We start from the raw sequence: 13,578 nt of genomic DNA, 5'->3' as shown, positions 1-13,578 counted from the left end.
ATAATGTGTTATCAATCTTTAGGGGAACTTTGGTTGATTGTAGCTGAGAAAGGGTAGAAACACATTACCTGCCCTGTATCTTCCGTATAGAACTCAGAGTAGTCCAGTTGAGGTTTCTCTATACTCTTGTCCCAGCGCCGGACCTTTAAATCAGCATATTTCAAGTCCCCGTTTTCCTAAACAATTAGCAGATTTCTTGGTAAATAAATTGTAAATGAACCCCATCATGTTCACTACCCTTCCTGTGGGCTGTGTAGCCATTGTTCCTAATCTTTTACTTTACCTCCAAGTTGTTCTTGTCGTGTGCTACATCACTCATGCCCTTGAGCACCTGCTTTGCCTGATCGTCCTGAGAACAGTCCTTCCTCCTCCGGAGCCTCATCTTTCTTGCCAGGGGGTCTCGGGGGCTGGCTCCTGGACACATGTACACACAGACAGGGGTTTAAGCCTCTAGAAAATTGGCACGTTTACTTGACAGAAAACCAAAAGGGTAGATTTGATTTACTGACCATCCAAGAAAAACAAAGGTAATCTATTGAGTGGCTGGTAAGAGTCACTAGCCATGTGGCAAGTGGACAAAAAAAGTTAATTTGGAACCCCAACTGTACACACTCATGTACAAACAGGTACAGGCGGACCATACCTCCTCCAGCAGCGGCTACAGTAGCAGGCGATGCCCCGGCCAGCCGGAGCTGATTCTGCAGGGAGAAGTCGATGTTGTACCACTCTGCTGCGGTGTCAGCTGGTTTAGGAGGCATCACCAGGTTGGGGTTCTCACGCACATCCAGCATCTACAGAAAGACGCATTAATGGGAACAAATTTTTGTTTCTTTTCCTAAACTATAAGTATTGGTAAAGATCAAGTAATATCCAATGAAATATATGTATTTGAATCAAAACATTATGGTGTTCCAGTGCGCTATGTTTAATTGCTTAATCATTTTAGGTCCTGGATATTATTTCTAGAATATTCCTACAGAAACGTGAAATGTACCATATTATGATTTATTGTAAAATAATAAAAGTAATTATTTCACACATTTTATTGAAACATACTGTTTCAGTCAAAAGTATGAATAATTTAAATAATTACTTCCTTTACCCAAAGTAAATGCTGTTTCAGTCCAGTAATATCTGAGTACTTTACTAGTGCCGTTAGTATTTTACCTCTAAGTCAGTCAAGAAGTGGATGGCCTCAGGCAATGTTACCAGGCGGTTTTTATTCAGCACCAGCTTCTTCAGCTTGCCACACCTAAACAACACAAAACCACATATTCATATATCCAAATGTACAGGGTGTTGGCCCAAGCAAAACGTTCCACATTGTGGAACAATAAAGTTTCTCTTATCTTTCAGAGAAGCATCATCAACCACAGCACCCTCAATCTGTTCTATTGTTCACCTGCATAGTCCCTCTGGGATGAGTTCTAGATTGTTGTTAGCAGCCATGAACTCAGTGAGGCTGGACAATTTTCCCATGCCTGGTGGAACCCCATCAAAGTCCAATTTGTTGGAGTTTACATACAGCTTCTTGAGTTTGGACAGCTTGCAGATTGCAGACTGGAAGGAGACACACGAGCAAACTATAAACATTAGACATCATACACAAACTACAAAAAAAGGAAATGTACCTAATAACTGCTTGATCAAAAATACAGAATTCTAGCAAGAAAAGTAAATCAGATTAATGAATCACTCAGTAAACTGTTTAGCCATGCAGATAGTTTTACCAGATTTTGAGATACTCATGTCTTACATTTCTGCCACGACCCAAACCGAATTAAAACTCATTTGTAGTTTAATATCGCAACATCACCAACTACGCAACTTTCTAAACCCAGGTAGTAAAAAAAAAAAAAAAGAAAGATAGAAGAAGGGCTTCTAGAAACAGCTGTGCAATTATGATTGTCCTTACAGGCAATGAGGTGAGCTGGTTGCGGCTCAGGTTAAGCGTTTCCAGCTGAGTCCACTGGTCAATGCAGAGAGACAGTTCGGAGATCTGATTACTGCTTAGGTTGAGTCTCTTCAAACTGCCCAGTGAATAGAGGCACTCTGGCACCCGAGTCAGGTCGTTACATGACAGGTCAACATCTGAGAGAGGCAGGAACAACAGAGGGAACACGTTTGTAGAAAGTATAGTAATGTTTTCCCAGACAGAGAGTATGATGATATGCACAAAATGACAAATTTATGAAAAAGGTACAACACAGCCAAGAGGTAAACACAAGTCAAATGTGCCAGTTGTGTGTGTGTGTGTGTGTGTGTGTGTGTGTGTGTGTGTGTGTGTGTGTGTTACCTGCTAAATGCGTCAGACCTTCCAAGCTGGTGGGCATGTTGCTCTGGGTCCTCTGGGTGTTCCTCAGGTGGAGAGTCTGTAATGCCACCATGGCTGGCAGCTGGCTACTCAGATGCAGAGATAGAGAGTCAGAGCAGCATGAAATAAATGCAGATTTCAGGTTTAGGCTTAACATAACAGGAATGAGCTATGACTTCCTGAATGTTTGCGTGAAGGTGGGAAGTGAAGGATAGAGGTAACGATAAAAGAAACAAATCATGTCTTCTTACCGCAACTGGGCGTGCATCAACGGGTTGTTATTCAGTGTGAGTGTCTGCAGGTGAACCAGGCGTCTCATCTGCGGTGGCAGGCTGTCCAGCTTGTTGTCACTCAGGTCCAGATATAGCAGGTCTGTCAGGTTGATGAACAGCTGGTTGGGGATGGAGTCGATACTGTTGTGGCTCAGATTCAGCACCAGCATGTTCCTGCTGTTCTCTAGGTCCCTGGGGATCTCTGACAGCTGGTTGAAACTCAGGTCCTAAAAAAGGTGAAAAAAAGGAAATGTATTTTTTTTTTTTTCTCAAACAAAACACTTTCTGTAAGCCAGTTATTTTGTGACTGAAGTTTATAATCAATTGAAAAATAGGGAAGGCAATATGTGTTAAGTTAAAGCAGTGGACTGGAATATAAGGAAAGGAAGCATGTTAAAATAAGTGTGTGTGCACTGACAAAAAAAGTCTTCAATGGTGTGATAAGCAGAGATTTAGGGATTGTGTGAGATTATAACATACCAACACAGAGAGGTCATCGAGCTGAAAGATGTCATCTGGGACTCCAGAGTTTTTCAAGTTGTTGGCCCTGGCTACAACCGCCTGCACACAAAGTGAAATACATTTAGGGCACAATTATAATTACACATTGGTACAGGTAGAAACAGGCTACAGTAAAAGCATTAGTTTGAAATAAACAGTGCTTATGACAAGTGAAAAAAAATCGTCATGTTCTTTGTGTATTTTCTTATGCGTGTGTGGCTGTCAGTTACCCGTAAATTCGGTAAGCTGGACAGTTCTCCATGTAAAGTAGTCAGGCTGTTGTGACTCACTGAAAGATGCTCCTAAAAAAGGAAAACAAAGAGGTTTGGGTTGGAGATACACAGTGCACTGCACAAAAACATGAATAAAAACCCCATTTAACCCCTCAACATAGTGATGGCTGTGCAATGTACTATCTGCACAACTGCCTAAAATAGAATGACCTAGCTGCAAACAGGAGAAAATCGAGGCAGATAAACACACCACAGACACTTTGCCTCCTAGCCATTATAACAGACTAATCTTATTTATCAACTCCTGGTAAGATCAACCATGTTGGCATGGATCACCTGCTGACTGAAGCTTTGGAGGTTTAGATTAGATAATCCTATCAAAGATATTGGGGATTAAAGTAAGACTGTGTGTCACTGATGTAATGCACCAATCTGCTGTCCTGCAATCGTTTCTTACCCACGCATGAAGTAAAACCAAAAAGGCCTGTTTTGACAAAAAGATTAACAATACTGCTATCAACAATGGAGTAATAGATTAGACATCTAATTATTAAGGGTGTGACGAGATCTCGTTTTAAGAGATCTCGCGAGATTTCTCGTCGAGGTGAAAAGTTGTCTCGTGAGGCGATGTGATGTCACCGTGATGGAGCGTGAAATTACTATTGAAGATTTTTCTGTTATTTACACATTTATTTTATTTATACTGTTTATTTTTTTATGTTTGGTTTGTGGAAAGGAGTTAGATTTCTCGTGTGAAATTGTACAGGGCAGAAGCCAGTTGGTAGAGTTTATACAAAACATTTTGCAGTGTTTGCACGTCCTTTACTGCATATAATTCAGTAAAATAGTAAAAAAAAAGGGTTAAATAACATTCATCATTAATAGCTGATTTCAAAATGCACCTAAATTGTTTTGCATTTTTTGATTTTTCAGTTGAATAAAAAAACTATTTTCCATTCATATATTTCATCGAGGATTTCTTTAAATTTTTAAAAAACAATCTCGTCTCGTTCTCGTGAACCCAATCTCGTGATGTGTCTCCCTGTGTGTCACCCCTACTAATTATATAAATATAATTTGAAATATATAGTAGACAACAAACAAAAGTGCAATGAAAATAACACTAACCTTTGACTAATAACATACACTTTGACATTATTACTATTATTGATAATAAAGAGATAAATACTACTGCCTTTGTGTTGGTAAAAACAACAAAAGAATATTAAAGAAAAATAATAATTCTTATTCATGAAGACTAATTAGAGAAGAGGTCAGCAACACCATGCTTACGAATTAATGCCTCCCAATTTAGAGATGTGAGGACAAGATAATAACTAGCAAAAAGCCCTGAATGTCTCACCAGCTTCTGCAGAGAGGCCAGCTCCTCTGGGAGGTAGCACAGTCCGGTCCTGTTCAGTTTCAGCCATCGCAGACTGCTCATACACTTGACATGCTCTGGGAAATACCCACCCTGTAAAGACAGACAGGGGAGAGAAAAAGAAGGGGAGTCAGAATCACTTTTGACATCAGTCGTACTGCTATTGACTTTATCAATACTATGTCTTTGTAGTGTTGAATTCAGATGAAGTTGGTCAAGGGTGCAAATAAAATCCTAATATTGCCTGTAAAACCCATTACAGTAATTTTGTTTTTTTTACCAAAATCATTTGAACCGGAAATATTGACACACACACAAGACACTTGATGTAGTGTTCCCATAATACATGAAGACCTGTTTAATTGGAACTGACGGAAGTCATTTAATGCAAGGCCAGTAAATAAAGAAAAAAAACTGTCTTCAAACATCTTCAACATCATTTCCACCTAATTACCAAAATGTATCTGCAGACATTAGGCCAGCTGTGAAGTTTAGTCCATATTGCATTACAAACGCCATATTACAGTCACTATAAGAAACCTGAAAAGTCATAGTCGTTATGATCTAGGACTAAACTTGGCAGAGGAAATGATGTCATTCTACACTTCCCTATATGAGATCAGCCATTCAGTGTGGAGGATGGTCTGGCAAAGCGAGACTAGTCATTCACTAACTAATAAATACACATTTTTTCAGCTTATCTGTACTACTTTAATACTGACATGACAGCTATGGTTCAGTAACGTAACGTTACACAAATAGTTCTGTCAGTTCCAATAAATGCCAGATGATCTCCGTCAGCTGTCACTGCTGCCAGCCACTGGGTTGTTTTTCCAGTCTCCCAAACTGAGTTTGCAATGTGTGCCAAAACCTACAAGTATGACGACATTGAGTCAACGAACTCTAAAACTTTAGTTAATATTGTTTAACAATATACTTATCAAACGTAAATAATGATAAAGCTGACATGTCCTACACAGCCAGAGCTAGCCAAATGTAAAGCTAAAAAAACTTAGATTGCTAAAGTGACGTTGGAAAAGAGCCCAACTATCCAGAATAATCTAAGCGCCAACAAAAATAACGAAGCAATGCTAACGTTACCTATGCAAACCCATAACTCTAAATACATATAACCGCCTGGTAGGACGCTTGTGGCAGAAACCATACTGCTAACGTTACTTTGTCCATGCTTAACATCTGACAACTGGCTAACGCCCAATGCTAGTAATATTAAGCTAGCTAAGCTAGTGTTTTAGCAAGCTGTGTCTTGAGCCTCTAACTTAAAATGGCTTTAGCTTGCTAGCTAAACGTGTTAGTTGCTCAAAGGCGATGGATATAAAATCAACAAATATTGTGTAGAAATCTTACTTTGAAGTCGTTTCCACTGAGGTCTACTCCCCTAATAAATGGAAGAACTCCGGTGGAAGCCATTTCTGGTTTATCGCAGCTGCACTGCCCTCAACTGTCTATTTTGGTCTTTAAGGAGGGAGGGTCGTAGTCGTCATACGTACATACCGCGCTGCTGGAGTGATACGTTGACGCAGCCGCCATATTGGGACGGAGTAGCGGCGCCTTCCTATCTGATCTGTTTAAATAAGAATTTTAATTGTGTACACAATTTCCATTTTTACATTTTCCACACATGTATTAATGATACAATCAGTATACTTGGTTAAATTGAAATGCCGGTTTTATACCAAAATACATATTTTGGCATAGTGACATTATATTTTAAATATATTAAATACATAATGTAAAGTGTCAGCAGGCACTTGTGTTAACTTAAAAGGAAGATTAACATGTGGTATATGTTGCAGATGTGCGTAAAGTCTCAGGAATGTCGGTGTAAACTGAAGAAATTTTGAGTTTCTAAATTCGTGCTAGCCATGGATGATGGCTTTGCCATGGCACTTATGCAACAAAAAAAGAAGAAGATATATTTCGATTTCAAAATAAATCTGTTACTCAAGCCAACGATTTATAGTACATTCCGGTTATACATGATTTTATTTTGAAAGCACTCGAATCGGAAGTTGGCTGTCTCTTAGACGAAATGACGTCATTCTCAGAGAAACCCCCCCCCCCCCCCCTTTCTCAGTCAGCTGTGCCGTTGCTAAGCCAGCCAAAAAGAAAATAGCTATTTGAAGGTTTACATTATGGATAAAAATGCTACTCGATACAATGTACAACTATATATTTATGATCTATCGAGAGGAATGGCCCGCAACCTTAGTCCTATCATGTTGGGTAAGTACATCTATAAAAATCCGATGTAGCCCGGCCTTTGGGGAAATAAGTGATAAAAAAGAAATACCGGGTGGCGATGCTTTCACTGCCATTGTACAGTCGCTGTTATGATGTTGTCGTCGTGCAGTGTAGCCTACTGATCTTTGATTAAATGATCAAAGTCTAGTTATTTTTAATACATTTATTTTGAAAATAGTGTAAAGCGCGACTGGTTTACATCACAACTGCACATGCTAAGGAATGGTTTAACGGTCGGGATTGGGGGATTGTACAACAGATAATCTGCTACCTCCTTTTTCTCACAGCTTTTTTCTTTATTGTTACAGGAAAGCAACTGGATGGTATATGGTAGGAATATTTTTTATGTTAGTTTTGACAGAGTCTGGCTTGCTTGGGACCTAAATGTCACACCTCCTGAGTCGTGAAAACAACTTAGACTTAGACAGACTTTATTGTCATTCAACTGCACATACATATACATTTGAGCGAGATTTCAATGCAACGCTCTGTAAAAGGAAAAGAAACAGAAGACAAACAGTACAAAAATAATTAACAACTAATGAAAGTTGTGGATCCAGCAGGTGTAGGCCAATAAAGATCCCAGATAACATAGGAATTTCAAATCCCTTCTCAGATAATTAGAAAAGGGGAGTTGTACAATAGTGGATACACCATAAAATAATGCATACACACAATCATGGATCTGTCTAAGGCTGGATTTGCCTGTTTAAGTAAAGCCTTTTCACCTGTTGCCAAAATCTGTTATTACTGTAATAATTTAGTTATTAGGCTGGACTTCTGGTCTGTGGTCTTAAGTTAAAGTTGTGTTGAAATTTTAAATACATCCAGGTAGTATTGTTCTGACCTGAATTTACCTCCGTGCTCATGTTTTGCTTTTGTTACAGGCACACAGCTATAGTGGCATACGGCGATGAGTTCTTCTTTGGAGGGGAGGGGATCTCCAGCTGTTCCCCAGTAAGTCTGTAACAAGGGGACTTGAAGTATCATCTAACAAGCTCATGATGGAAATGCATGGAGTTTTATTCTTATCTTTGTTCAAGAGCGCATTCTTTCAATTTGAGACCAGGACATTTGGACATCTGTCCAAGCATACAGTTTTAGCAGAAGCACAGCAAATCCAAGCTCAAGCAGATGCTATTTAAGTGTGAGAGCAAGAGCTGAGTGAGAGTATTACAAAGTCTGAATGTGAAATCAATTAAATAAATGCTCTGAAATTGAAAGAACGCGCTTGTGAATATAAATAGGAATGCAACTCGACAGAAATGCATGCAACCCGAGGGTTACAGCAGCGAGAACTATTAACAGCGAAACAGTTCTTGGTTTGATCCCTGTCACGCAGATTATCTGTTCTAGGCTGTAAGACTGCCGAAACTAATCCTTAAAAAGTGTAGTGTTTTATTACTAACAAAATAGTAACTCACATGTTATTACAGGCTATCAGGTGTTATTTTGTAATGAAGTTTTAAATCTGCCTGAAATACCTCAACTTAAGTTTCTGTATAAAACATACTCTCATGAAACAACATCAATGGGGTTACTCCAATTTTTTTTTTTTGGTCCACACACTCGATCAAAACACCAAACCATCATTTGTTAGCATGTCTCTAAACTCACTGTCAATGGTATGTTAGCCTCTCTGAGATTTCATTCTTTCTTTATGATCGTGCGAAATGGCATCTCTAGAAAGATGGTCTTCATCTGTAATTCAGAGGGACTGATAAAACCGGATGATTGATGTTTGAGACAGCTGACATTTTTTCGAGTGTGTGCTGCAAGTATCTTCCCTTGATGTCATCTACATTTAGCAATTATTCACGCAAAACAGAGAAACACCCCAACGCTATGGGCCTACCTTATCTTTTTTTTTTGACTGCAAATGAAACATGTATTAAAGGTCCCATGACACGGTGCTCTTTGGATGCCTTTATATAGAGTTTAGTGGTCCCCTAATACCATATTCAAAGTCTCTTTCCCAAAATGTATTCTTGGTGCAGAATTACAGCCCCTAGAACCAGTCCCACAATAAACTTTCCCCTTTTCACCCGTCAGGTAACCTTATCCTTTATGACCTCATAAGGGGCAATATTCCAGATCGGCCCATCTGAGCTTTCAGTTTGCCAAAGGCAGAGCTGGATACCCAGGGCTTGGCCATTTTTTAGCCACTGGGGGGGGCCACAGGCAGACTGGGGGATCTCCCATTAATGTTAAAAAATCTTATAAAGTGAAATTTTCATGCCATGGGACCTTTAATGACTCTTTTCATCATGTCATGTGTTTTGAGAAATTTTCTGTTTTCCTGCTGTGTGTTTGTCAGGGTGGAACAATGCTGGGTTCTCCAGATACAGTGGTAGAGCTGGGCGAGACTGAAGTTTCTGATGAGATCTTCATGGATTACCTCTCTTCCCTGGGAGAAAGCACGTACAGGTTGAGTAGCTGTTATCCATCTTGTCTTTACAAAGAGAGAATGACACACATAGTGAACCTGGAAATCCAGACCCAAATCCGAAAGATTAAGGGTCTGGCATTGATTAATGAAAGTCCCCCATCTCGAGGGGCGGCACCAAGCGTGCATTTGAAAATCTCACTGCATGCAATTGGATAACACAACGACCAATCACAACAACACATGGGGTTACATATCCAGAGCACCATACGCTTAGCTACCAGTGGAGCTAACTGGTGGATTAGACTGTCGTCATCTGTTTTAGCTTGCCTATGTCAGATAAACTGATGTGATTGGTGCAGCTTGGCTACAAGGGTATAGTTAATGAGCAGCATTACTCAATGCCACAGTAACTTGCTGAGCAAATTCAAACTGTGCTCTTGCAAGAACACTGAATTTCCAGGGTAACACATAGTAGTAATCCTTAAGAGTTACTCTCAATAAGTTCTCAAAGTTTGATTGTTATAATGTTTGCCCAAATTCACAATAATAATCATACTTGTTACTGACTAGTCACAAGGCATGAAAGCTGTTTTCTGATGCATATTCTACTCTTGTGTTCTTTCTTGGTTCAGAGGTGACAGGTATCGTCTGTTTGAGCACAACTGCAACACCTTCACCAACGAGGTGGCTCAGTTCCTGACAGGCAGGTCTATCCCGTCCTACATCACCGACCTTCCATCGGAAATCCTCTCCACGTGAGTGTAAAGCTCAGTCTGTCAGATGCCCGAGACGTCAGTTATGTCAATTTCTAATTACGTGGGAAAAGAAGTATGGATTTCTGTAATGTGAACTATCTATTGTGGGCACTGTATCCTACAATCATGAAAGACGTTTAATTTAAAATTTAAAATAGTTTACCGTGCAAAATGCAAATCATATTTCTACTGTGGATAGATATTATAGGCTATCAAGACACTAAGATAACCATGTTGGAAAACAAAAGAAGTTACAGTTTGTTAATTGGGCTGCACAATGTGTATATATGCCGTACATATATATTTATATATATATATATATATATATATATATCTTAAATGTATCATTTTGAGATGTGACATGTAATTATGGTTTAAATGTATGGTTTAGGCCTTAAAAAAAAATCCTTCTATTTCCAGACCGTTTGGCCAGATACTGCGGCCCATTCTTGACTCTATCCACATTGCCCCACCAGGAGGTAACGTCATCAACAGGGGGGGGAACGTGTAACCAGAGAGAGCAGCAGAGTCATCGAGTGCTCACAAGGTCACTTTTATTGTAGTCAGTCAGTCAAACTAATTGTCCTGCTTTCTGTTTTTTTCTGTAAATAAGTAAAACACTAGCATTGAAGCTAATGGCCATTTTGCAAGCCAATAACTTTTATGATTTACATATACTGCAATGGTCTCCTTAAAAACCTGGTTGGTTCATGAATACTACTGGAGTGTGTGTGTGTGTGTGTGTGGGGGGGATCACAGCCCTCTTCATTGGTGCATCTGGCATCTTATTCAATGTACTTAGAAAACACAGATGGAATTTTGGTTTTACCAGCATAGCCTGATATCAAAACGGTTATCTTCCAACACTAAAAGCTGACTTTGATGAATGTTGCCTTCTTATAAGTGCATCTATGGAAAGTTAGAGGTCCACTTAATTTAATAATTAAATACTTTAATTTCATTTAATTTATTAATTTATTGTGTTTATTGATCCCCAGTGGGGAAAATTAAAATGTACACTCTATTTGTTAGTAATCACTAAACACAGGTCTGAAATACACACACGCTCAGGACCTATACATGCACAAGCTTTTTCAGAAGTATAATGTCACAAAGTATATTTTGATTTGGGAGCACCACAACAGGATTTAGCTTTTACATTTTGCAAGAATTTATACTTTAACTCCACGACATAGAAAATATTGCACTTTTTACTCCACAATATTTATCTGATGGCTGTAATTAAACCACTTACAACATTAAATACCTCTTGCACATTAGTGCATCCAGCTTAATTAGTACTCAACTTTTGTACTAAGGTACAAAATGCTCGCATACTTTTATATAAATTGCAAAATGTAGTTTTTCCATTTTGGTGTTGCAATGTTTAGTTATTTATTAATTATTTTTTTCACTACTGACAGTATTATATTATATATAACATATCAGGTTTCCCACATGGTTTCTGCAGTGAGAATCATCTGCTGCTGACTACAATGGAATTAATCTGAGTGTACACTTTTGCATAGATCCATTCAATATATTAAAATCAAAGGACACAGGTTGATGGATAATAAGAGTTGGCTGGAGAGTCTTTAATTTTTAATTTATTTCAATTTTGAACTTCTATGAATGTTTTTTTGTTATTTGATAGCCTGTAGTTACTTTTCCTATCAGTGATCCTTAATACTGTACCTGTAATATTTGCTGTATAATGCTTTTTTGTTGAATTCAACTGTACCCGGTATTATGATTTTTTTTGCCGCATAATTTTTGAACAAGCAGCTGATTGATGCCAAACTCAAACTGAGGTTTATAAGATTAGAGGTAACATAAAAATAGCGTTGAGTGTATGTTTCTATAGCAGGACTGGGATAAGTTCTTTGTAAATTCCTATGTGTAATTAATTTAATTTTAAAACAACAACCGTTTTATCGGTAAAAAAAATGTAATTAATTCTATTCTGATATAATTGAAAGTAAACTGCACCACAGGCCTGTTATGATATAAATTGTGCCTCTTGCCCTGCGTTACCAGCTCCACAGAGGTGCTGATCTTGCACCACATGTTATTATACAGATTTCTGCTGCCATATGGGTAATTATTAACAACTGCTCACCCACAGGTTTTCTTTTATAGTAGATGTGACCACATGCAAGGCAATGTCCTGTACTGTCAACTTAACAATCAGCTTGAGTCCTTTAACAGCCATCAGAGTGTGTTGGATATACAATATGCACCTCTGTGCCTTCATTTCCCTTTGCTTGACTACAGTCACACTGTTGGCAGTTGGCATGGTTATCATATAGCACAGATGGTAATCCATGTGCAGTCTGCATTCAAATCTGCTAGTTATTTTACTGTGCAAAGGCCCAGAAATCTTTACACAAATGAGGTGAAAGGGGTAAGGATTAGTAAGGAACACTCTAAGCTATATTCTGTAGATAACGTAAACATCTGAAAATTTTCTAGATTAAAACAACATCTGTGTTAAACAACACTCACAGCCTATAATCTCAATGCATTATACACTGCACTCTTCCATCACAAAGAACACGCCTGTTTTCAAGCTAATGCTTAGATGACGTTTTAGGGTTTATCTGATTAGGACACACGGAGCACATTTAACCTCATGAGCAGAACCAAGGATCCGAGAAGCACAGAAACAAAAAGAAATCTTAAAGAACCCCCAAACCAGCATCAACCTTCATTGTGTTCTTATGCAATAAATAGACCTCACATGCATTTTACCTTCCAAACAGTGATCAATTTTCTCGTGCACCTGCCTATAAATATTGGTTGTGCAAGCATTTCAACACTTTATTTTCAAACCTGATATTTGTAAGTATTTGGCTATTATTCAAGAAAGGATCTGCAATCTGTTATTTTTGCCTTCTGCTAACTAAGTGACATGCTAATCAGTGTAATGTATTACTGCACAGTTCACCCTTTGTTGCTCTGATGTGTGTTGTTCCTGGCTGCTACCAGTAATGTGAAATTGCAACAGATAATGATGGATATTATTCTCTAATTAAGTAATCTAACTATATTAGATTTGTTTATGCATATTGTTTGTAGTTTGTGTTGTAGTTTTTTTTAAATAAATCTACCTACACATAAAGCCATTGACTGCAATTTTGAGAATCCTTGGTGTTATTTTTGACCATTTGTACTTACTTTAGTCTATTTTCAAAGTTTTTTTTTAAGTGCAACCGTGTAAATGTACATTTGTCTTCACACACTGTACTTCACATATGATAAAAAAACAACAGTGTAATTTGCACAAACACAGTTATGAAATTACATTTTAAGAACAACAATATGTGCACAGTTTCAAAATAATGCAAATATGTGGTCTTGATCTTACTGAAGTTCTGTACTTAAGTACATTTGTGTGGTACTTGTACTTTACTTGAGTCTTTTCATGCCACTTTCTACTTCTACTCTACTACATTCCAGAGGGAAATA

The 13,578-nt window shown here is 38.3% G+C and overlaps 2 protein-coding genes across 2 annotated transcripts in view; one reads left to right on the top strand and one right to left on the bottom strand.

The window, feature by feature from the left end:
* Positions 1-6,185, bottom strand: part of flii (FLII actin remodeling protein) — a 16,263-nt gene extending 10,078 nt beyond the window's left edge. Inside the window, 12 exon segments of the mRNA XM_034894148.1 lie at positions 29-176; positions 284-414; positions 644-791; positions 1,168-1,252; positions 1,403-1,560; positions 1,916-2,091; positions 2,297-2,400; positions 2,566-2,813; positions 3,067-3,147; positions 3,318-3,389; positions 4,684-4,794; positions 6,070-6,185. Of these exon segments, the coding sequence (XP_034750039.1) occupies positions 29-176; positions 284-414; positions 644-791; positions 1,168-1,252; positions 1,403-1,560; positions 1,916-2,091; positions 2,297-2,400; positions 2,566-2,813; positions 3,067-3,147; positions 3,318-3,389; positions 4,684-4,794; positions 6,070-6,132 (1,525 nt within the window). The 5' untranslated portion in view covers positions 6,133-6,185.
* A 570-nt stretch (positions 6,186-6,755) lies between these two features.
* On the top strand, positions 6,756-13,241 carry desi1a (desumoylating isopeptidase 1a). Its single transcript, XM_034894147.1, has 6 exons — positions 6,756-6,948; positions 7,275-7,296; positions 7,854-7,923; positions 9,284-9,393; positions 9,988-10,110; positions 10,531-13,241. Exons 1-6 carry the CDS (start codon positions 6,858-6,860, stop codon positions 10,619-10,621), a joined length of 507 nt encoding a protein of 168 aa, XP_034750038.1. The 5' UTR covers positions 6,756-6,857; the 3' UTR covers positions 10,622-13,241.
* Positions 13,242-13,578: the final 337 nt, after the last annotated feature.

Source organism: Etheostoma cragini, chromosome 15, assembly GCF_013103735.1.
Source record: "Etheostoma cragini isolate CJK2018 chromosome 15, CSU_Ecrag_1.0, whole genome shotgun sequence".
Taxonomy (NCBI): Eukaryota; Metazoa; Chordata; class Actinopteri; order Perciformes; family Percidae; genus Etheostoma; species Etheostoma cragini.
The sequence above is the reverse complement of the archived record's forward strand: the minus strand, read 5'-3'. Positions and strand labels throughout refer to the sequence as shown.

Excerpts from the sequence above, each read along its gene's own strand:
- desi1a (XM_034894147.1), top strand. The coding sequence starts at position 6,858 with ATGGATAAAAATGCTACTCGATACAATGTACAACTATATATTTATGAT. Across the intron at positions 6,949-7,274 it reads CCTTAGTCCTATCATGTTGG|GAAAGCAACTGGATGGTATA; the intron begins GTAAGTACATCT and ends TTATTGTTACAG. Across the intron at positions 7,924-9,283 it reads GGATCTCCAGCTGTTCCCCA|GGTGGAACAATGCTGGGTTC; the intron begins GTAAGTCTGTAA and ends TGTGTTTGTCAG.